General features: G+C 42.9%; 1 protein-coding gene and 1 long non-coding RNA gene across 3 annotated transcripts in view; both read left to right on the top strand.

Moving 5' to 3' along the window:
- The window catches only part of gch1 (GTP cyclohydrolase 1), a 52,523-nt gene that overhangs the window by 11,884 nt on the left and 17,441 nt on the right, over positions 1-23,198 (top strand). For both annotated transcript variants that reach the window (XM_061703981.1, XM_061703990.1), the window contains exon 2: positions 10,888-10,997. In XM_061703981.1, the coding sequence (XP_061559965.1) occupies positions 10,888-10,997 (110 nt within the window). The remainder of the gene's footprint in view (positions 1-10,887; positions 10,998-23,198) is intronic.
- On the top strand, positions 2,977-3,783 carry LOC133416796 (uncharacterized). The gene is made up of 3 exons (XR_009770282.1): positions 2,977-3,027; positions 3,203-3,246; positions 3,325-3,783. It is a non-coding gene; the product is annotated as an uncharacterized LOC133416796 (long non-coding RNA).

Genomic DNA, 23,198 nt, shown 5'->3' with positions numbered 1-23,198 from the left:
GGGCGTGGTCTTCTCCAAGTCGGCACTGCCTCTTCCTACGCCCCGCCCCTGGGGTATTTAACTCTAAACTCACACCTTTCTCAGTTGGAACTGAACTAGAGTAGAGTTGAGCTGAGTTGCGTTGAGGCTTCTTTTTCCTTCTGTGCTGGAAGCTGGCCAGCTGGGTGTTTCTCTCTAACCTTCAGCCCCTCCAGCTGAACCCTTTTTGTCGTCGGGCACCTCCGGGTGCCACCATGTGCGCGAACTCGAAATAATCCTAAAATGGAAAAGTAACACTCAGAGGCGGTCCAGCTTCCCTTTTGGTCCCGGAGGTGGTGGGAAAGGAAGGAGGGTGGTAAACCACCCCCTTTGTTTCACTCTGGCCATAAAAAGGCCGGAGCTACGCTCTCTCAGAGTCAGTTCTTATCTCGTCCGACAGAGATAAGAACTTCCGGGTGCTCGGGGCAGCCGAACACCCGGAAGCTCGACCTGCCTGCCTCAATCGTGTTCAAGATGCGTAAATCCAACATTGCGGTCTACTAAAAGTACAGATTATGCATATTTGGGTTTAAATTGACGAGAACAGGAATCCCCAGCTATATGCATTGTCACTACACGCTCATTCCACCCTCACATCACGAGTCAGTTTCCTTTGCCAATGTTCGTCTGTACTTTGTTTTGCATTTTTCTGTATTGCTTCCCTGTAGATTCCCCATGTTAGACCATTAAATGTTCCATAAAAGTCACTACCTGCATTGTTGTGTGTGTATGGGTTCGAGGAAAGAAACCTCTGGCCGTCTAGAACTCTATCAAAATTTCAGAAAGTGTAGCACCTCCAGATTACGAGACTGATAAATAGGTTTCTCGTCACTTTCCCTAAATTTTATCCACATAAAAAGTGACGTGGTGCCCGCTTTTACCAGATAAAATAGCTTGATTTATAACACTGTATTTTAAAATAACGCTAAACCGGAAGTAACGCAGGCGTCACTTCCAGCTCATTCTTTTCTCCTAAGTTAATTACATGTTTATTTAACCCATATATGCTACAAGAGGTTAGAGGAAATGTCGATGCCCAGGAACCTTATACTGTCTACCCACTCCACTACCTCCCCATGTATGATGAGAGGTGCGTGCTCAATCTTCCTGGACCTCCTGTAGTCCACGATGACCTCCTTGGTCTTGCTGGTGTTCAGGATGAGGTTGTTCATAAAAAACACCCCTGTGTCAGGTTCTGGACCTCAGAGCAGTCATGTGTAAGGAGAGGGTGAAGAGGGCTGGACTGAGCACACAGCTACCTGCTCATCAGAGGTTGTAGGCAGGGATCAGTTCCACAGTGATGTGATCTGGCGTACCAAAGTGAGAAGCTGCTGCTGCCTTATATGCTCTTGGGATGTTGCAATACACCTTGTTCAGAGCATTGCAGTCTCTTGTTGGAAAGTTTACAAATTTATAAAATTGGGGGAGAACAGCTTGTAATTCCACATGGTTTATAGTCCCTAGCCACGATCGCAGCCGCCTCTGGATAGGATTTCTCTGGCTGCTAATCAGCCAATAAAGCTGCTCTAGCTCTAACTTGGCATTACGTCGTGGTTGTATAGAGGCCGCTATTATCATGACAGAGCTGAGTTATCTTACTAGTTTAAATGGTCTGGACTTCACTGCCAGGTATTCCAAATCGGGGGAGGAGAAAGTTCCAATTATGTTTGTAGATGTACACCATGAGTTGTGAATATACAGTGCCAAACCTCAGCCTTTGGTCTTACCTGGAGCTACAGTCCTGTCGGGCCGGAACAGGGAGTGCCCCACTAGCTTCACTACTGCATCGGTGATGTTATTATCCAACCAGGTCTTGGTGATTGCCACACAGCTGTCCATCTTACGTGAGTCTATCCTCAGTCAAATCTCCTCTATTTTGTTGGCAAGCGATCTAATGTTAGAGACTAGGAGACTGGGCAGTGCCATTCTGTATGGTGGCTTGCTTTTGTTTACATTGTCGCCTCCACTTCCTAGGCCACAGAGGGGCTCTGTTAAGAGCCTCTGTGGTTTGCTGCAGTTCGGGGTGGAATAAAATCAAGTTTTGGAGGTGCGTAAAGTCATGGATGGATATATAATATTTATATATTTAATTAATATATTATAAGGCGGCACGGTGACCGACTGGTTAGCACATCTGCCTCACAGTTGTGAGGACCGGGGTTCAATCTGCCTCTCGCCCAAAGATAGCTGGGATAGGCTCCAGCACGCCCGCGACCCTAATGAGGATAAGCGGTTTTGAAAATTGGATGGATGGATGGATATTATATACTTCTAGATTTAATATACAGTGGTGTGAAAGTATGTTTGCCCCTTCCTGATTTCTTATATTTTTGCATGTTTGTCACACTTAAATATTTCCCATCATCAAAGAGATTTAAATATTAGTCAAAGACAACACAAGTAAACACAAATTTGTGTTTTGATATTTTACAAACTCTGCTGAATTATTACAAATGTATGCCTTGATGTTTGTGTCAGTGTGTCAACTTTACAAGCGCAGCTGCAAGATTTTGAGAACTGTTTGTCTTGATTTGACTCCAAGCAGGATGAAATGTGATTTGAACCATAAGCAGTTGATTTGCCAAGACTAAAGTTTAAACAGTCACTCAATATGCTTGACCTGTGAGTAAAGAGTACAAAGTTTGGGGTATTTTATATTCATTAATATATGATTTTAAACCCATTTCATGGGTCAAAATTGTAGACTCTATTCATTATGATGGGTGTGGTCTTGTCTGGTCCTCGGTCGTCTTCGAAACGCCCCCGGGATGTTTAACTCTTGACTCCCGCCTTCTTTGCTCTCTTGTATTTTTTCTCTCTTCGTGTCCTGGCTAACCTCGTCAGCCATGGGCTGGCCTTGGCCACCCCTCTCCTTTCTTTGTTCGGGCACACAGCTCGGTAACTGCGGGCCTTGGGGATGGAGACCCGACTCCCTAGCCTCCGTGAATCGCCGCTGTTAAGCCTCCAGAACAGTTGCTGCTGCGCTACCAGATACACTCCCAGCCAAACGTGAGTTTTCTGAACTTGAGAGCGTATCCCGGAACCAAGGCGGGGAGAAAGATGGTCATATTCTTTCAACAAGGCGTGACGAACAACAATTTTTCATCTTCCGCCTCTTTTGTTTTGTTTAATTTTTCTGCATCCTTTTTGTCATTCGACCAAACCTGTCTCCGTGCTTCCCAAGACGACTGAGACAGACCCCCACCACCCACCAGCTGATCTACATTCGTGAGTAGCACACCAGTGTTTGCCAGACTGTACAATATTATCCATCCATCCATTTTCTGAGCCGCTTCTCCTCACTAGGGTCGCGGGCATGCTGGAGCCTATCCCAACTATCATCTGGCAGGAAGCAGTTTTTGGGATGTGGGGGGAAACCGGAGTGCCCAGACAAAATCCACGCAGGCACGGGGAGAACATGCAAACTCCACACAGGCGGGGGCGGGATTGAACCCAGGTCCTCAGAACTGTGAGGCAGACGCTCTAACCAGTCGACACCGTGCCGCCCTGTACAATATTAGTGCCTAATAATATCGAGGAAATTACTAGCTTCACACAAAATCCCAACTTTGTCCTCTCTCAACGTATTAAACGCGCACATTCACATTATTAGCCAGCAAGACACAGTGTTCTATGTCCCCTTTTGTACACCTATTTTTCTTCTTTATACCATTATTAGTGTTGCTTTCTTTTTTTAGTCAGAACCATTTTGTGTGTTTCCCTGTAGATCCCTTGTAGATGTCATTAAATATACCAAAAATTCCACTCTTGGTTGTGTTTTGTGTTTGTTCTGAGTTTAAGTAAGCCTCTGTCGTCTAGAACTCGTCTTTCATAAAATGTAGCAACCTTTAGTAATGAGATTAAAAGGTTTCTCGACACTTTCCCTAAATTTTATACATATAAAAAGTGACGTGGTTCCCCAGTACGAGACAAATTAGTTGGATTTTAACGATTAAACTGTAAATCGGACTAATCCGGAAGTGAACGTTTACCTTCCTTCGTCTCTTTTTCCAAATTAATTACATTTTCATTTCAACCAATGTACGCTACAAAGGTCATGCCACAGCATCTTAATAGGATTTAGGTCAGGACTTTGACTCGGCCACTCCAAAATCTTCATTTTGCTTTTCTTCAGCCATTCAGAGGTGGACTTGTTGGTGTGTTTTGGATCATTGTCCTGCTGCAGAACCAGAGTTCGTTTCAGCTTGAGGTCATGAACAGATGGCCGGTTATTCTCCTTCACGATTTTTTGGTAGAGAGCAAAATTCATGGTTCCATTTATCACAGCAAGTGTTCCAGGTCCTGAAGTAGCAAACAGCCCCAGACCATCACACTACCACCACCTTATTTTACTGCTGTTATGATGTTCTTTTTCTGAAAATGCAGTATTACTTTTACACCGGTTGTAATGGGACACACCTTCCAAAAAGTTCAACTTTTGTCTCGTCAGACCAATGAGTATTTTGAGTAACAAAGGGGGAAAAAAAGAAAAAGGAGACAAATGAGTATTTTGAGTAACTAAGGAAAAGAACAGCTTGTAAACATTTAAAACTAAGTGATAAAAAATAAAATAAATAAAAGTACAATTAAAACAGCGTACAGTTCAAGAAATATCATTTAAAAGTGGGAATGCTCTAAAAAGCATGAGAAAAATGAAGAGTTTTTAACCTGGACTTAAAAACATTCACACTTGTGGCTGATGTCACGTCTGTTGGCAATTTATTCCATTTGTGTGCAGCATAAGAGCTAAAGGCTGCTTCACCATGTTTGCGTGCTCCAGTATTTGACCTGAATCTGTCGATCTCAGAGCCCTACTGGTTTTATATTCCATTAGAATTTCTTTCATGTATTCAGGACCTAAACCATTTAGTGATTTATAGACCAGTAGGAGAACTTTAACATCTATTCTAAAGTTAACTGGAAGCCAGTGTAAAGACTTTAGAATTGGAGTAATATGCTCTGACCTCTTTGTTTTGGTCAGAACCCGAGCTGACACCATGAGCGGCAGCTGTTTAATGCTCTTTTTGGGGAGTCCAGTCATAAAACCATTACAATAGTCAAGTCTACGTCAGATAAAAGCATGGATGAGCTTCTCCTGGTCTGCTTAGCACATGCAAGCCTTCACTCTGGATATGTTCTTCAGACGCTAGAAGGCAGTTTTAGTAATTGATTTGATATGAATGTTGAAAGTCAGGTCGGAATCTATCAGAACACCAAGGTTTCGGACTTGGTCTTTGGTTTTTAAAGAGAGTGACTCCAGGTATTTACTAACAGCAATCCTCGTTTCTTGAGGCTCAGTTAATTAAATAAGTGGCTCAAAGAAGTGTGTACGGCACTATCTGTTTGTTTCATTGACAGTTTCTGCATTTTTTAGGAGCGCAGACATCTTTACAAGGCAGACTGTTTCTGTTTAAATAGACAAGGGGTGGACTGATTGCTCAATTGATATGAATAAGGACAAAAAGATGTAGTTGTTCCCAAACAATCGGAGGAACAGGAGATAAGGCGACAGGAGGCGCAGACGGATTCATCAGGGTCATCCAAACAATCGGAGGAGCGAATGACAAATGAGATGAGCGAGCACGTTGAATCTCCCACACCCCTCCCTGCCCCATTGGAGCAAAGCCCAACGCAAAACTTACTCTCGACTAGCCTAAATTCTCTGCTAGGTGTGACGGACAGGATGAAGACGATTGTCAATATTGGAATCCAACACACACCACGCCAAGATCTTCCTCACATCCCCCTTCGCTTGAAACCACCGTCCACTAAGATGTGAAGGGCCCCTCCTCCACCCATGAAGAACCTTATCTGCGAATCTGACTGATATCTGCGGGGTCTATAAGTCCGACCCCTATGGAGAGTAGGCATTTTTGATCCCTGTAATTACAAGGGACAGAAAGTTGGTCAAAGAAATATGGTACAAAAAAAGTAGAACTACAAACTTGGATAAAATGTGAATATCAAACCATTGTCTCCAGTTATCTCTGCGAGACTAGCTCTTTTCAATATCAGGTCACTGGGTAATAAATCAATGTTGATTAATGATATCATTACAACCTAAGATCTGGACTTTTTGTTACTAAATGAAACGTGGTTAGCAAAAAGTAGCTGTAATCCCATTTTAAATGAGGCAACACCAGCAAATATAAATTTTATGAACAAGTGTCGAATAGGGAAAAAGCGCTGGTGTTGCTGTTATTTTTAAGTCATTATTTCAGTGTAAAGAAATTATACTGGGTAATTTTAGCTCTTTTGAATATCTCTGTTTTTTAGTTAAAGGTGACCCAAAGTTTATTGTTTTAATAATTTATAGGCCTCCAAGATACAACAGAAAATTTATGGAGGACTTTTCAGAACTGCTGTCAGTTATTTGTACTGACTACAACTATTTTACTGACTACAGTAATAGTTGTAGTAATAGTTGTAGTAATAGTTGACTACAACTATTTTACTGACTACAGTAATAGTTGTAGTAATATTACTACAACTGTTTTACTCTCTACAACTAAAAAAAATCTAAAGAACTCTCTATGCTATACTAGACAGATTTGACCTCTCTCAACATATTAAGAGTCCAACCCACACTCAAGGTCACATCTTAAACCTGGTCATCGCTAAGCATGTTGAAATTCTATCAATTGACATTAAGGATATGGCTATTTCTGACCATTTTTGTGTATTCTTTGAATTACAGATACTTCCAAAAGTTCAGACAACCTCTATGTCTATTAAGAAAAGGTACATAAATGAGAGTACTGCCACTAAGTTTATGGAGACCATTGGTGTGCCACAAACTGTGACTGCTGAGACAGTTGATGAACTTTTGGATAATTTCACCTGTAAAATCTCAAATGTCATGAATGCTGTAGGTCCTATTAAAACTAAGACAATCTTGAGGCGACCTAGAACACCGTGGAGGAGCACAATGATGGTAAAAACCTCTAACTCAAAGTGTAGGAAAGCAGAATGTAAGTGGAGAAAAACTAAACTCCAAATTGACTATCACCTCTACATACAAAGTCTTTGTAATTTTACCCAAGAGTTAGTCAGGGCTCGACAGCAACACTTTTCTAAAATCATCAGTAAGAACTTCAACAATACTCGCACTCTGTTTGCTGTGGTTGACAAGCTCACAACCCCCTTGAATCAGATGGCTCCATAATTCCTTACAGCAATGAATTTGCTTGTTATTTTCGTGAAAAAATACAATCCATCAGGTTAAATATTAACACAAATCAGCAAAATGATAAAATGATACGACATCTGAAGCCACCCAGGAAAAACTCTATTAGCATGTCAGAATTTGATATTTGAAAAAAACTGTAGAGAAAATGGTTCAACAGCTGAAACCATCAACGAGCTGTCTTGACTCAATACCATCTGACCTTTTCAAAGCTATTGCGATGTCTGTGGTAGCTGATTTGCAGCAAATAATCAATTGCTCACTTCACTGAGGCAAGTTTCCTAAAGGTCTAAAGTAGCTGCCATTAAGCTTCTGCTAAAAAATAGAACGCTGGATGCTTCCATGTTAGCAAGCTATAGACCCATCTCAAATCTCCCTTTCATAGCCAAGATTGTTGAGAAAGTTATTTTTTTATCAACTCAGCAATTTCTTGAACTTAAATGGACTTTTTGACAAATTTCAATCACGTTTCGGAACACATCACAGTACAGAATCTGCTCTTATCAAAGTGCTAAATGATACAAGGTTGAATACTGACTCGGGAAAGGTGTCAATTCTGGTCTTGTTGGACCTCAGTACAGCTTTTGATACGGTAGATTATAATATACTGCTGAACAGGTTGGAAACGTCGGTAGGACTAAATGGAACAGTTCTTAAATGATTCAGGTCCTACCTGGAGGAAAATAGTTATTTTGTAACCATTGGAATTGTTCAATCTCATCGAATGGCAATGACCTATGGGGTCCCTCAATGGTCAGTTCTTGGACCCCTCCTGTTCAGCCTGTATATGCTACCCTTGGGTCAAATTCTTCAGAACTTTAATTTTGACTATCATAGCTATGCAGATGACACACAGTTATATCTAGCAGTGTCTCCAGATGACTACAGTTCAATTGAGGTGTTGTGTCACTGTCTAAAACAGATAAATATCTGGATGAGCCAAAATTTTCTTCAATTTAACCACAACAAAACTGAAATAATTGTTTTTTGGCAATAAAGAAAAGAGAATTGCTGTTAGTAAATACCTAGAGTCACTCTCTTTAAAAACCAAAGACCAAGTCCGAAACCTTGGTGCTCTGATAGGCATATCAAATCAATTACTAAAACTGCCTTCTGCCATCTGAAGAACATATCCAGAGTGAAGGCTTGCATGTGTGTAGCAGACCAGGAGAAGCTCATCCATGCTTTTATCTCAAGTAGACGTGACTATTGTAAAGGTCTTCTGAATTGGACTCCCTAAAAAGAGCATTAAACAGCTGCAGCTTATTCAGAATGCTGCAGCTCAGGTTGTGACCAGAACAAAGAGGTAAGAGCATATTACTCCAATTCTAAAGTCTTTACACTGGCTTCCATTCAGCTTTAGAATATCTTTTAAAGTTCTGCTACTGGTCTATAAATCACTAAACAGTTTAGGTCCTGAATACATGAATGAAATGCTAATGGAATATAAACCCGGCAGGGCTCTGAGATCGACAGACTCAGGTCAAATAGGGGAGCACAGAGTCAAAAGCAAACATGGTGAAGCAGCATTTAGCTATTATGCTGCACACAAATGGAATAAGTTGCCAACAGATGTGACGTCAGCCCCAAGTGTGAATATTGTTAAGTACTGGTTAAAAACTCTTATTTTTTTCTCATGGTTTTTAGAGCATTCCCACTTTTAAATGATATTCCGTGCACTGTATGCTGTTTTAATTATATTGAATTTTTATTTTATTTTATTTTTTTCTGTTTTTTGTCTTTGTTTTTAAATGGTTTTAATCATGTAAAGCACATTGAGTTACCTTGTGTATGAAATGCGCTATATAAATACATTTACCTTGCTTGCTTTGCTCTTTTCTTTATTGCCAAAAACAATTATCTCAGTTCTGTTGTGGTTTAATTGAAGAAGATTTTGGCTCATCCAGTTTCAGACAGTGACACAACACCTCAGTTTAACTGTAGTCATCTGGAGACACTGCTAGATATAACTGTGTGTCATCTGCATAGCTATGATAGTCAAAATTAAAGTTCTGAAGAATTTGACCCAAGGGTTGCATATACACAAAAGAAGAGAAAAAGAAAGAAAAAGGACACAAAGAAGAATGTATCTTCATGTCGAACAGATGCTAGCTGTGTCCTGACCGGTAAATAAAAATGAATAAAAAATAATTCAAAAAAGGAATTACAAGACTGATTCTTGAGAACACTTCACTGACTGAACCAGACTGTAATGAACAGGAAGCCCAGACAGCATACAGCTGGCCCGCCGTGTGACTATTTGCGTGATCGCTCACAAAGCCAGCTGCTAATGCTAACCAAAACAAGCTTACGTGACAACAAGCCACGCGATTCCCACAATGCAATGTCTTTTTGTTAATTTTTGTTTGTTTTTGCAATAATTAACGTCGTTATTGTTATGTTACAGTACTTTGTGGAATGTGTATATAATGTAACTGCCACATTTATTGTTATGTTGCAGTGTTTTTAATAAAGCTATTATTTTTGGTCGTGTCTAAAAGAGTGACCTGATGGTCCATTCATCTACTTGAACGTGCTGAACAGAGTGTTAACTGTTAAAAGAAATAAGCTCTAATTAAGCTTTATTATGGTGGGATACTTCCACATGAGTGATATACATTGAGAACATCAACTTAATTCTTACATAATTCTGAAATTCCTGTCATAAAATAAACTGGTATGTTGAGCTATTGAGAGCTGCAGTGTTTCTCAATACTTTGTTAAAAGTATTGATTTTCAAGCCGATGGACTCGAGTCCGAGTGAAGTCATGAGTCATTGCTGTTCGAGTTGCAAGTCTTGTGACATTTTGTTAAATCGAGTCTGAAATCATCAACAAAATGACTTAGTCTGACTGGAGTCCAAGTCATGTGACTCGAGTCCACACCTCTGGTACATACTGAATATTTTTGCTTCAGTTAAGCTGTTCCATTACCAACAATCAAAATGTGATGTGTAGCAGCAACTTTGCCACCCAAAAAACATTGCAGACATGGTTAATTGTTTTGTGTTTACTGTGGTTCTCTCTATTTACATGTGCTTTGTCTTTACAGACAGTGTTGGGGACAGCATCTTTACCCATCCCCAAAGGTTCATGATGAAAGGTTTATAAAGGCAACATAACAGAAACATAATTAGACAAATGGCAGAGATTAAAATGGGTTCTACAAGAACCTCTAAATGTGTTTCTGCTTTGTCTTCTTACTTTGCTGCATGTTTATTTTACAGTCCTGCAATAAGCAACAGCACCAGCAGCTGCAACAAGTCTGTGATCCTCTCCCATGTTGTTCCTTCACTGCCTCTAACTGATTGTCAGTCAGGAAATTAAAAGCTGACATGGTGTGGCTGAGAGGCGTCTGTGTCGTCACCAAATGATAAAAGCGCTTTATTGAACCCCGGTGACCGAAAAAACAAAAGAAAAAAGTAATAAAGCAACAGGAGTGATTAGTAACAGCACTATGATTAGATACTCAGAAATGTTGATGATAAAGGGAGTGTCAAAGGTGGGAAGTACATCATTTAGTTGAATGAAATAATTTCTTTATTTAATGTCTTTCTGTGACCATGACAGTATATTCAAATCTTAAGGAACGAGATGGATGTAAAATATTAGTTCTCACCGTTATAAGTGCAAACTTAAAAAAACAATAATGTAATGTAATGTCTACTGTGTTTTTGTGCACAGATGTGTTGAATGATGCTATCTTTGATGAGGACCACGACGAGATGGTGATTGTCAAAGACATCGACATGTTCTCCATGTGCGAACATCACTTGGTGCCCATCATCGGCAGGGTGAGAGATGTAATCACGAACGGACACACACATATGTGTGTGTGTATATATATATATATATATATATATATATATATATATATATATATATATAAAACTGGGTACGGAAAGTCTTCAGACCCCCTTAAATTTCTCACTCTTTGTTATATTGCAGCCACTTTCTAAAATCACTGACGGTCATTTTTTTCCTCATTAATGTACACACAGCACCCATATTGACAGGAGAAGAACGGAATTGTTGAGATTTATGCAGATTTAGTAAAAAAGAAAAACTGAAATATCACACTACCATAAGTATTCAGACCCTTTGCTGTGACACTCATATATTTAACTCAGGTGCTGTCCATTTCTTCTGATCATCCTTGAGATGGTTCTACACCTTCTTGGAGTCCAGCTGTGTTTGATTGTACTGAATAGACTTGATTAGGAAAGCCACATACCTGTCTATATAAGACCTTACAGCTCACAGTACATGTCAGAGCAAATGAGAATCATGAGGTCAAAGGAACTGCCTGAATAACTCAGAGACAGAATTGTGGCAGGGCACAGATCTGGCCAAGGTAACAAAAAAAATTTCTGCTGCACTTAAGGTTCCTAAGAGCACAGTAGCCTCCATAAACTTTAAATGGAAGACGTTTGGGTCGACCAGAACCCTTCCTAGAGCTGGCCATCCGGCCAAACTGAGCAATTGTGGGAGAAGAGCCTTGGTGAGAGAGGTAAAAAAGAAACCAAAGATCAATGTGGCTGAGCGCCAGAGATGCAGTCGGGACTCTAAGGACTCCAAAAAGGTGGGTACTATGAACTTCTGTTTGGTGCATAGGCACAAACAACAGTTAGGACCCGACCCCCACCCGAAGGCAGAGCGAGGCTACCCTAACGTCCACCAGGGTGAACCCCAACGTACAGGCGCCAAGCCGGGGGGCAATAAGTATACCCACACCTGCTCGGCACCTCTCACCGTGGGCAACTCCAGAGTGGAAGAGAGTCCAACCCCTCTTGAGAGGACTGATACCAGAGCCCAAGCTGTGCGTGGAGGCGAGTCAGACTATATCTAGTCGGAACCTCTCCACCTCGCACACCAACTCGGGCTCCTTCCCTGCCAGAGACGTTCATTCCACGTCCCTTGAGACAGCTTCTGTAGCCGGGGATTGAATTGCTAAGGTTCCTGCCTTCGGCCACCGCCCAGCTCACACTGCACCCGATCCCTATGGCCCTCCCTACAGGTGGTGAGCCAGGGAAAGCCAGAAACATGATCAATTCCTGTTTGGCCTCATTAAACTGTAAATAAAAATGGCAGCAGAAGTAAATGGAGTAGAACATTTAAGGTTGAAAGGAAAAAAAAATGGATGTACATTATGAGTGGTGTTGAGCAAATGCTAACTTTTTAAAATATATTTAAACCTAGCTGTAAGTCTCATCAATATATTGATCGGACTTGGAACCACACTAAAATAACGTAGAACATATTTGTAACAAATGCTACTTTGATATTCACAAACCCATACAGTCATTATCTAGTTTAAAACGGACAAGATGAGAAAGAATCTGATTAGCTGAAATCATTTTATCTTCAGTTTTTGTCCTGCTTCTGCCCCTGCCGAACCTCTTTGACATCATTACTCTGTAACTAAAACCTGATTGGTCGTTCCCCCCTTTTAATGTGTATTCATTCATGACCTCCATATTGCCTGCAGATGCATGTCAATTAAGACAATAGGGGTGGCATCAGATTATTTTTCCAGCGGTCTAAGCAACCTCTGGTAGCACAAGTGAGTCACACATTAAGAATATTTTTTTCTGTTGCGTGTGTGTGTGCGTGTGTGTGCGCATGTGTGCGTGTGCGAGCCATCAGGTGGTTGTGACTCTAAAGCTTGTCATTCTCAACAGTGTTGTCTTTAATCCATCCCCTCTCAAATGTGAGTCTGCACTTGGTGACTCATGACAAGAAGTGACACTCCTCCTCTTGCTTCTCCTTTTTTTCATTAGTGGCTGTGAGAGCGTCATGGGAAGAGACAGTAGATTACATTCATCATTTGGCTTCATATTTATTTCCTGTAACACAAGATATGGCAAACCTACCACTAATTCCATTCCATCCATACCTCCCCCTGTCACAGGGAAGCTATAGCCTATCTCAGTTGATTTAAGAGTGAGATTTGGTACACTCTTCACTGATCTCCAGTCAGTCACAGGGCTGACACAAAGGCATGAATAACCATCCATCCATCCATTTTCTTTACCGCTTATCCTCACGAGGGTTTACAATTAATATTCACATCCACATGAACAGATAAAACATAAAAACTCCACACAGAAAGGCCCATTATGACATTTGAAACCCAGGCCTTCCTGGTGTGAGACAGCATTCCTACCTTTTCACAGCGCTGCATGAAATTAAATCAAAGCAAAGCAAAGCAAAATATTTATATAGCGCGATTCATACACAAGGTATCTCAATGCATTAGAAAATTAAAAGCATTTAAAAATAAAGCAGAAAACTAAGACAGCTTAACAACATTCAAACACAAAGAGAAAAAAAAAATAATAAAAAAATGTAAAGTGCAAGAAAGATCAGTTAAAGTTCAGTTTTGTTTCTAAATACATTATGTTTGAAGATAAGTGCAGAAAACACTAGACTGACAACAGTGTAGTCCTGAATTGTTGAGATATGGCTTAAAACTCTTTTACACCTAAATGTTCCTGATTTTGTGGGCGGGGCTTAATACTATCCCCATGACATACGAGAGGTTTAGACGTATACTTTCCGTCCCTCACTATATAAACACCAAGCGCCTTTATTCCATGCAGTGGCCAATCAGCTGAATTGCCACGTCCTCGTTCATAATGGACCCATTTCTACAACCCCAATTCCAATGAAGTTGGGACATTGTGTTAAACATAAATAAGAACAGAATACAATGATTTGCAAATCATGTTCAACCTATATTTAATTGAATACACTACAAAGACAAGACATGTAATGTTCAAACTGATAAACTTTATTGTTTTTAGCAAATAATCATTAACTTTGAATTTTATGGCTGCAACACGTTCCAAAAAAGCTGGGACAGGTGGCAAAAATGACTGAGAAAGTTGAGGAATGCTCATCAAACACCTGTTTGGAACATCCCACAGGTACATACATTTTCAATGGGAGACAGGTCTGGACTGCAGCCAGGCCAGTCTAGTGCCCGCACTCTTTTACTATAAAGCCACGGCATTGTCTTGTCGAAATAAGCAGGGGCGTCCATGAAAAAGATGTTGCTTGGATGGCAGCGTATGTTTCTCCAAAACCTGTATGTACCTTTCAGCATTAATGGTGCCTTCACAGATCTGTAAGTTACCCATGCCATTGGCACTAACACAGCCCCATACCATCACAGATGCTGGCTTTTGAACTTTGCGTCCATAACGGATGGTTCTTTTCCTCTTTGGCCCGGAGGACACGACGGCCACAATTTCCAAAAACAACTTGAAATGTGGACTCGTCGGACCACAGAACACTTTTCCACTTTGCATCAGTCCTTCTTAGAGGAGCTCGGGCCCAGAGAAGCCCACAGCGTTTCTGGGTGTTGTTGATAAATGGCTTTTGCTTTGCATAGTAGAGTTTCAAGTTGCACTTACGGATGTAGTGCCAAACTGTATTTACTGACATTGTTTTTCTGAAGTGTATATATATATATATATATATATATATATATATATATATGCATATACATGATTAGGATATAGGATAGGATATATGGGACTAGGATTTATTACAATTTATGTAGAGTCTGCTGCCTTAATTTACCTTTGAAACATACTGTATATTTGGTCCCGGACCGTCTCCATTTGGTAAAACCTTCTCTCTGTCCCGTGTGTGTGAGACTGAGAGCATTGTGCATGCATTGCACGGCTTTGACTGCGTTCTGATTGGCTGTTATCTGTGCAGTCGATGTGCAAGGGTAGCCACTAAAGTGGTGATGTGGGCGGGATGATGTGGGCGATGCTGTAGAGAGAAGTCAGAGACAGAGAGGCTCGCGGCTGCTGTAGCAGAGCCAAAATAACCCAGTATTGAATTATCGACGCGGCACGGTGACCGACTGGTTAGAGCGTCAGCCTCACAGTTCTGAGGACCCGGGTTCAATCCCCGGCCCCACCTGTGTGGAGTTTGCATGTTCTCCCCGTGCCTGCGTGGGTTTTCTCCGGGCACTCCGGTTTCCTCCCACATCCCAAAAACATGCATTAATTGGAGACTCTAAATTGCCCGTAGGCATGACTGTGAGTGCGAATTGTTGTTTGTTTCTATGTGCCCTGCGATTGGCTGGCAACCAGTTCAGGGTGTACCCCGCCTCCTGCCCGATGACAGCTGGAATAGGATCCTCCACGCCCGCGACCCTAGTGAGGAGAAGCGGCTCAGAAAATGGATGGATGGATGAATTATCGACCGTCGGATTAAAAAAAGGCCAATACTGATATGCGCCAAAATGCCAACTATCGGCCCTGATAATTGGCCCGGCCGATAATCGATCTATGACTAATGCCCATCCCGTGCAGCATTGCGTTAAAACTTGGGAACCCGGAAAAAGCACGGCGATGCAGAGTTTAAAGGAGTTATGTCATACTTAGTGACTTCATGCGTGGCTCGACTCTTTGTGACTGACTGGCTCCAAATCAACCTTTGATCATCCACAAGCTCCAAAATAGAATAGGCAATGTGTCGCAATATTTTTGGTTGGCATAATGTTTGCACGATCAGAAAAGTTCTCGTCGTCGCTCTTAATTTTGCCCGGCCTATGCTTTGCTCAGGCGGTGCTGTGTGCTGTGCGGCTGCTGTTCACACGGGCTAATACAATAGAAGCATCACACAAAGACACATCCATCCATCCATTTTCTGAGCCGCTTCTCCTCACTCGGGTCGCGGGCGTGCTGGAGCCTATCCCAGCTATCATCGGGCAGGAGGCGGGGTACACCCTGAAGTGGTTGCCAGCCAATCGCAGGGCACATACAAACAAACAACCATTCGCACTCACATTCACACCTACAGGCAATTTAGAGTTGTCAATTAGAGTTGTTTTTGGGATGTGGGAGGAAACTGGAGTGCCCGGAGAAAACCCACACAGGCACGGGTAGAACATGCAAACTCCACACAGGCGCGGCTGGGGATTGAACCCTAGTCCTCAGAACTGTGAGGCAGACGTTCTAACCAGTCTACCACCGTGCCGCCACAGACACATTTAAAAAAAAAAAAAAAAAAAAAAAAAGAAAAAGACAAAAGCACACATCAATGATCGAGTGCTTTTTGTTCACTGAAACGTGAACCGTTTTATTTTACTTTGGCAGCATGCCATTGCATTGACTGACAGATAGTGTTTACAAAAATCTAACCCTGATGCCTTGGTGACTGTGAGTTCTGGAGGTACTTGCGGTGGAAGAAATATTTTGCCAGATGTTCCGCCCTGTCTGTGGGATAAACCCTACTGCTGGTTGAATGAAGTCTTCCACTGAGGTTATTCTTAATAAAAATGTTAATTGAGGACTAACACACTCAACAACTCGGAGAGAGGCGCTGACGTCTTAAACGACTTTGTCGCGGTGGAGCGAGCTTTTTCACTCCATAGCTCGCTAGCTCATTCGCTCGCAGGCTAGCGAACATAATAAACAGTTAACGTTCCCTTAAGTGTCTCTGCTGGGTGAATCTACTCCCTGTACATGGAGCAAGGCTGTGGAGTATTGGCCAACATTGTCAAGAGTGTACCGGTCTGCCGGTGTTCCATGAGCCCACTGGTGGCTAATGACACAACTCTTTCAGCTCAACTGTGTGATCTGTGCACTGGCTCACCAAAACAATGGCAATTGATTGAGTCCGGAAAAGCTATAATGTCCATTTTATTTATCATATGATAAGTCGATATAGTAATTATCGTGACAGGCCTAGGTTAGAGTACACAGCAAAGGTCCGGTGCAACAGCGTAGGGCTTTCAGCCACTTGCAATCGTGGGTGAGGAAGAGGAAGGGGAAAAAAAGCATCTGGCTGGTGCCGCCTCAGGCCTAACGCCTGCACCATAGATGATTCCCTCCCCTTCCTCGTGAAGCATTGAAGCTGAGTCCCTCCGTCGGTTAACGGCCCGCTGAATTTCAACGGAAACAAAGGGGCAGACTGACTCTATGCGGCCCGTGAAAGCGTGTGCTAGGTGCATCGCTCCTCTCCTTGCAGAGGAGCCGTGATGGCGTGATGGAACATGGAATGAAGTATTTGATTGGCAGCTGAAAGTGGGGGGGAGGTCAGATTTTCAGAGCACCCAGCGATATGCCCACAGCATCTGGAAGCTCAAAGAATGTCTCAATTCTTGATCATTTTGAAGGCTTTGTGATTTAAATTTTTTTTTTATTATTAATATTTTGTATCCATTCATTTGTTTTCTGGCTTTCGTTAATATTACTCTTTTCTGTGGTGTGTCGAATTTCCAAGGTATTTTTGGGGGTTTGTTTAGTGGCACTTTAAAAGTGGAAGTGCTTTAAAATACTTAGTCACAAGCATGAGAAAAAATAATTTTTAACCTGGACTTAAAAAAACATTGACACTTGGGGCTGACTTTACTTTTGTTGGCAATTTATTCCATTTGTGTGCAGCATAGCACCTAAAAGCTGCTTCACCAGGCAGGATGGTTCAGGATGTAGTATGCCTTTCGCCCGAAGTCAGCTGGGATAGGCTCCAGCGCCCCGCGACCCTAACCAGGATAAGCGGTGTTGAAAATGGATGGCTGGATGGATGGAAAATTTAGGGAAAAGTGACGAAAATCTCATCAGTCTCATAATCTGAAGGTTGATACATTTAGGAATTTAGAATTTTAAACTCAAAACACACACAAAAAAGTGTGAAGTTTTATAGACTATTTAATGAAATCTATGAGGGATCTATCGGGAAACACACAGAGGGGTCTAACTACAAAACAGAAACACGAATAATGGTGAAAGAAAGAAAAATAGGCGTACGAAAGGGCAAATGGGACATAATATGCCATTCCTCAAATTTCTCAGTCTTTTCTGCCACTTGTCCCAGCTTTTTTGGACCGTGTTACAGCCATTAATTTCTAAGTTAATGATTATTTGCTAAAAACAAAGTTGATCAGTTTGAACGTTAAATCTCTTGTTTTTGTAGTGTATTCAATTAAATATAGGTTGAACATGATTTCCAAATCATTGTATTCTGTTTTTATTTATGTTTAACACAACGTCCCGATTTCATTGGAATTGGGGTCACCATCGCCTCCATGGTAATGAATAAGCTACACTTCTTACACGTGTCACGAAGGGAGAATGAGGAGTGGATAGGCGAAGATGATGCCAAAGCCATGCTAATCACTAAGCCATCACTGCAAGCAGTCACAAAACATCAAAATAAGTGATTTTATGAATACACTTGTCATATAGGTCTGGCTGGAACCGCTTTTTGGCAGAGACAAACCAACTTTGAACAACACAATGAGAGGCCAGTTAATACATGTTTAGAGATATAAATATAAAATAATACACGTCCACACAGGACGTTGTGTCTGAACCGGAAATGAATTGGTATGTCACTGCACACGTGACTTCAGAACGTGGGCAGGTTAAAAGTATAGTATTATTTTTAAGAAATATTTGTAAGATAAGATTATCGATCCATCCATCCATTTTCAACACAGCTAATCCTGGTTAGGGTCACGGTCGCTGGAGCCTATCCCAGGTGACTTCGGGTGAAAGGCAGACTCCACCCTGAACTAGTCGTCAGTCAGTCGCAGGGCACATATTGGCCAGGACAACCATTTGCACCCACATTCACACCATCACTGAGTGGGAACTGAACCCACGCTGCCTGCACCAAAGTCAGGCTAGTGTACTACTCCACCATCAGTGACTAATATAAGATTAGATAATTTGTATTAGTTTCACAATGGGAAAGTTTGCATTGTTTCATCAGCAATTGTGAGTATAGGAAATATAAATATGTAATATAAACAGCATAATTACATTTCTTCTTCTTACATGTACTTCTTGTCCGTACATTGCACAAAATAGAAACCAAAACTATTGTCTCTACATAAACTATCCAATTCAGTCTATCAGCAATGTTATTTGTTTGTTTGCAAAATGGAGTGCTAAATTTTAATTTTGACGTTTGAGATCTGATTAATCTGCTTTATTAGACTTGCATTTTTTTGTGTTATCAGGGTTGAAAACACAATTGGCAACGCTGAATTAATCCATAGACAGATATTTTTTTAATGATGGCATGTCAAAATCTCATATACTGGTACTTTGATTCAGGCTCCAACTGCACTCACCATTACAAGGTTGATAAATAAAATCCATCCATCCATCCATCCATTTTCTGAGCCGATTGTCCTCACTAGGGTCGCGGGCGTGCTGGAGCCTATCCCAGCTGTCATTGGGCAGGAGGCGGGGTACACCCTGAACTGGTTGCCAGCCAATCGCAGGGCACATACAAACAAACAACCATTCGCACTCACAGTCACACCTATGGGCAATTTAGAGTCTCCAATTAATGCATGTTTTGGGATGTGCCCGGAGAAAACCCACGCAGGCACGGGGAGAACATGCAAACTCCACACATGCGGAGCTGGGGATTGAACCAGGGTCCTCAGAACTGTGAGGCTGACGTTCCAACCAGTGGTTCACCGTGCCGCCGATAAATAAAATAACAAATAAAAATAAAATGATTAATAAAAACATTAAAATGACAAATATTGAAGACATCATTTATTAACGATTATGATTATGACTGTTGCACAGAAATGTGCGCCCACACACACACACACATGTTCACATACACGCACACTCACACACAGTGTTCTGTAAATTGACTGTCTGTTGTACTACAACCACCGGAGACAAATTCCTTCTGTGTTTTGGACATACTTGGCAAATAAAGATGATTCTGATTCCGATTCTGATTCTAAGGTGTAATAGAGATGCTGATAATAGAAATTGAAGCCTTCACAGATCTTTGATGTAACACTATCAGGCTTCCACAGCAGGAAGAAGAGGGAAGGCTAAAAAAAAGGAGGAAAGACAAGGAAAAGAGATCTTTGCACGCTTGTGCTGCTGCCCTTTCTCTCATCTCGTCAACAGATTGTGTCTGACGTCTGGGTGGAGCATGTGTGTCTGTGGGTGTGTGTGTGTGTTTCAGAATTAGAGCCTGCAGCTCTCTAAATCAGTGATTCTCCAGCTGATGACGCTCAGACCCATCCTTGCCTGTCCAGCTTCTCTGCCCTCATCATCCTTTTAGTCTATGTGTGGACATTTTTCTCAAACTGCTGCATTTTGAGAAGCCATATTGTTAACATTATTATTTAACCACACAAGCTGACAAATTAATCACATAATTACATCAGAAACACTCAAGAATGGTCAATTGTTGACACAGAGACAAAGGTCACAGTCAAGGCTTACTCATTGGTTGCCTGTGAAATCAAGTAATGGCCATAGAAATATAGTTCATAAGTTCTACATAGGCAAAATTATATGATAAAATTATAACCAGCTCTGATTGGACATGACAGACAAGTCTGGGCATGTTAAATGTGAACTTTTCAATCTGGTTTCAAATCCAAATGAGTTGACTCTGTTAGAAAAGGATGTACCTCCACCAATAGTTTCACCGATCGGTATGCAATTCTGTGGACATGTCAATCCTAACATGACACACTAAAAAGACTGAAGGACCCATGCCAGAAATTTAATTGACAGTACACCATTTTGGGTGAATTCTAGGGTTGGTACATGGGTGAACTCCATCCAGCCATCTATCCATTTTCTTCCGCTTATCCGAGGTCGGGTCTCGGGGGTAGTAGCTTTAGGAGGGACGCCCAGACTTCCTTCTCCCCAGCCACTTCATCCAGATCTTCTGGGGGGATCCCGAGGTGTTCCCAGGCCAGCCAGGTGACGTAGTCTCTCATGCCCAGAACACCTCACCAGGGAGGCGTCCAGGAGGCATCCTAATCAGATCCTAAATTGACAGCTTCGTTTTTCGGTTTAGCTCCTTCTTCACCACAACGGACCGATACAAAGTCCGCATCACTGCAGACGCTGCACCGATCTGCCTATCGATCTCCCGCTCCATTCTTCCCTCACTTGTGAGCAAGACCCCAAGATGCTTGAACTACTCCACTTGGGGCAGGATCTCATCCCCGACCCGGAGAAGGCACTCCACCATGGTTTCAGATTTGGAGGTGCTGATTCTCATCCTACCCGATTCACACTCGGCTGCGAACCACTCCAATGAGAGTTGGCGAACACGGCTTGATGAATCATCATCTGCAAAAAGTTGAGTTGCAATACTGAGTGCACCAAACCGAACCCCCTCTACGCATCTGCTGCGCCTAGAAATTCCGTCCATAAGAGTTATGAACAGAATCGGTGACAAAGTGCAGCCTTGGCGGAGTCTAACCCTCACCGGAAACGAGTCCGACTTACTGCCACCAATGCGGACCAAACTTTGACACTGGTCGTACAGGGACAGAACAGCCCGTATGAGGAGGTTCGGTACCCCATACTCCAGAAGCACCCCCCACAGGACTCCCCAAGGGACATGGTCGAACGCCTTCTCCAAGTCCACAAAACACATGTCGCCTGGTTGGGCGAACTCCCATGCACCCTCGAGGAGCCTGCCAAGGGTGTAGAGTTGGCCTACTGTTCCACGGCCAGGACAAAAACCACACTGCTCCTTCCTGAATCTGAGCTTTGACTTCCCGATGGACCCTCCTCTCCAGCACCCCTGAATAAACCCCACCAGGGAGGCTGAGGAGTGTGATCCCCCTGTAGTTGGAACACACCCTCTGGTCTCCCTTCTTAAAAAGAGGGACCACCACCCCAGTCTGCCAATCCAGAGGCACTGTCCCCAATGTCCACGCAATGATTCAGAAGTGTGTCAACCAGGACAGACCCGCAAGCTTCAGAGTCTTTAGGAACTCCAGGCTTATCTCATCCACCCCCGGGGCCTTGCCATCGAGGAGCTTCTTAACCACCTTAGTGACCTCAACCCCAGATATAAGAGAGCCCACCTCAGAGACCCCAGACTCTGCTTGCTCATGGGAGGGCGTGTCAGTAGAATTGAGGAGGTCTTCGAAGTATTCTCCCCACTGACTCACAACGTCTCGAGTCAAGGTCAGCAGCGCCCCGTCCCCACTATACACAGTGTTGATGGTTTCCCCCTCCTGAGACGCCAGATGGTGGACCAGAATTTCCTCGAAGCCGTCCAGAAGTCATTCTTCATGGCCTCACCGAACTCCTCCCATGCCCGAAATGTTGCCTCAGCAACCACCAAAGCTCCATTCTGCTTGGCCAGCCGGTACCCATCAGCTGCCTCAGCAGTCCCACAGGCCGAAAAGGTCCTGTAGGACTCCTTCATCAGCTTGACAGCATCCATCACCGCTGGTGTCCACGAACGGGTTCGGGGATTGCCGCCACATCAGGTACCGACCACCTTACTGCCACAGCTCTAGTCGGCCGCCTCAACAATGGAGGCGCGGAACATAGTCCACTCGGACTCAACGACTCCCTCCTCCCACGGGACATGGGTGAAGTTCTGCTGAAGGTGTGAGTTGCAACTTCTTCTGACAGGAGATTCTGTCAGATGTTCTTAGCAGACCCTCACAATACGTTTGGGCCTGCCAGGTCGGACTGGCATCTTCCCCCACCATCGGAGCCAACTCACCACCACCTGGTGATCAGTTAACAGTTCCGCCCCTCTCTTCACTCGAGTGTCCAAGACATGCGGGCGCAAGTCCAATGACACGACCACAAAGTCGATCATCAAACTGGAACCTAGGGTGTCCTGGTGCCAAGTGTGGACACCCTTATGCTTGAACATGGTATTTGTTATGTGACGAGCACAGAAGTCCAATAACAGAACACCACTCTGGGTTCTGATTGGGGGTCCGTTTCTCCCAGTCACGCCCTCCCACTGTTATTGCCCATGTGAGCATTGCAGAACGATGGAGTCCCCAGTGGGAACGCTCTGGAAGCACCCCCTCCAAGGACTACAAAAAGGGTGGGTACTCTGAACTGCTGTTCAGTGCCTCGGCACAAACAACTGTCAGGACCCAAAGGCGGAGGGAGGCTACCCTCTCGTCCGTCGGGGTGAACCCCAATATACAGGCGTCGAGCCGGGGGGCAAAAAGTATACCCACAGATACTCGGCGCCTCTCACCGTGG

Source organism: Phycodurus eques, chromosome 2, assembly GCF_024500275.1.
Source record: "Phycodurus eques isolate BA_2022a chromosome 2, UOR_Pequ_1.1, whole genome shotgun sequence".
NCBI classification, from domain to species: domain Eukaryota; kingdom Metazoa; phylum Chordata; class Actinopteri; order Syngnathiformes; family Syngnathidae; genus Phycodurus; species Phycodurus eques.
Note: the sequence above shows the minus strand (reverse complement) of the source record. Positions and strands in the feature narration are given on the sequence as shown.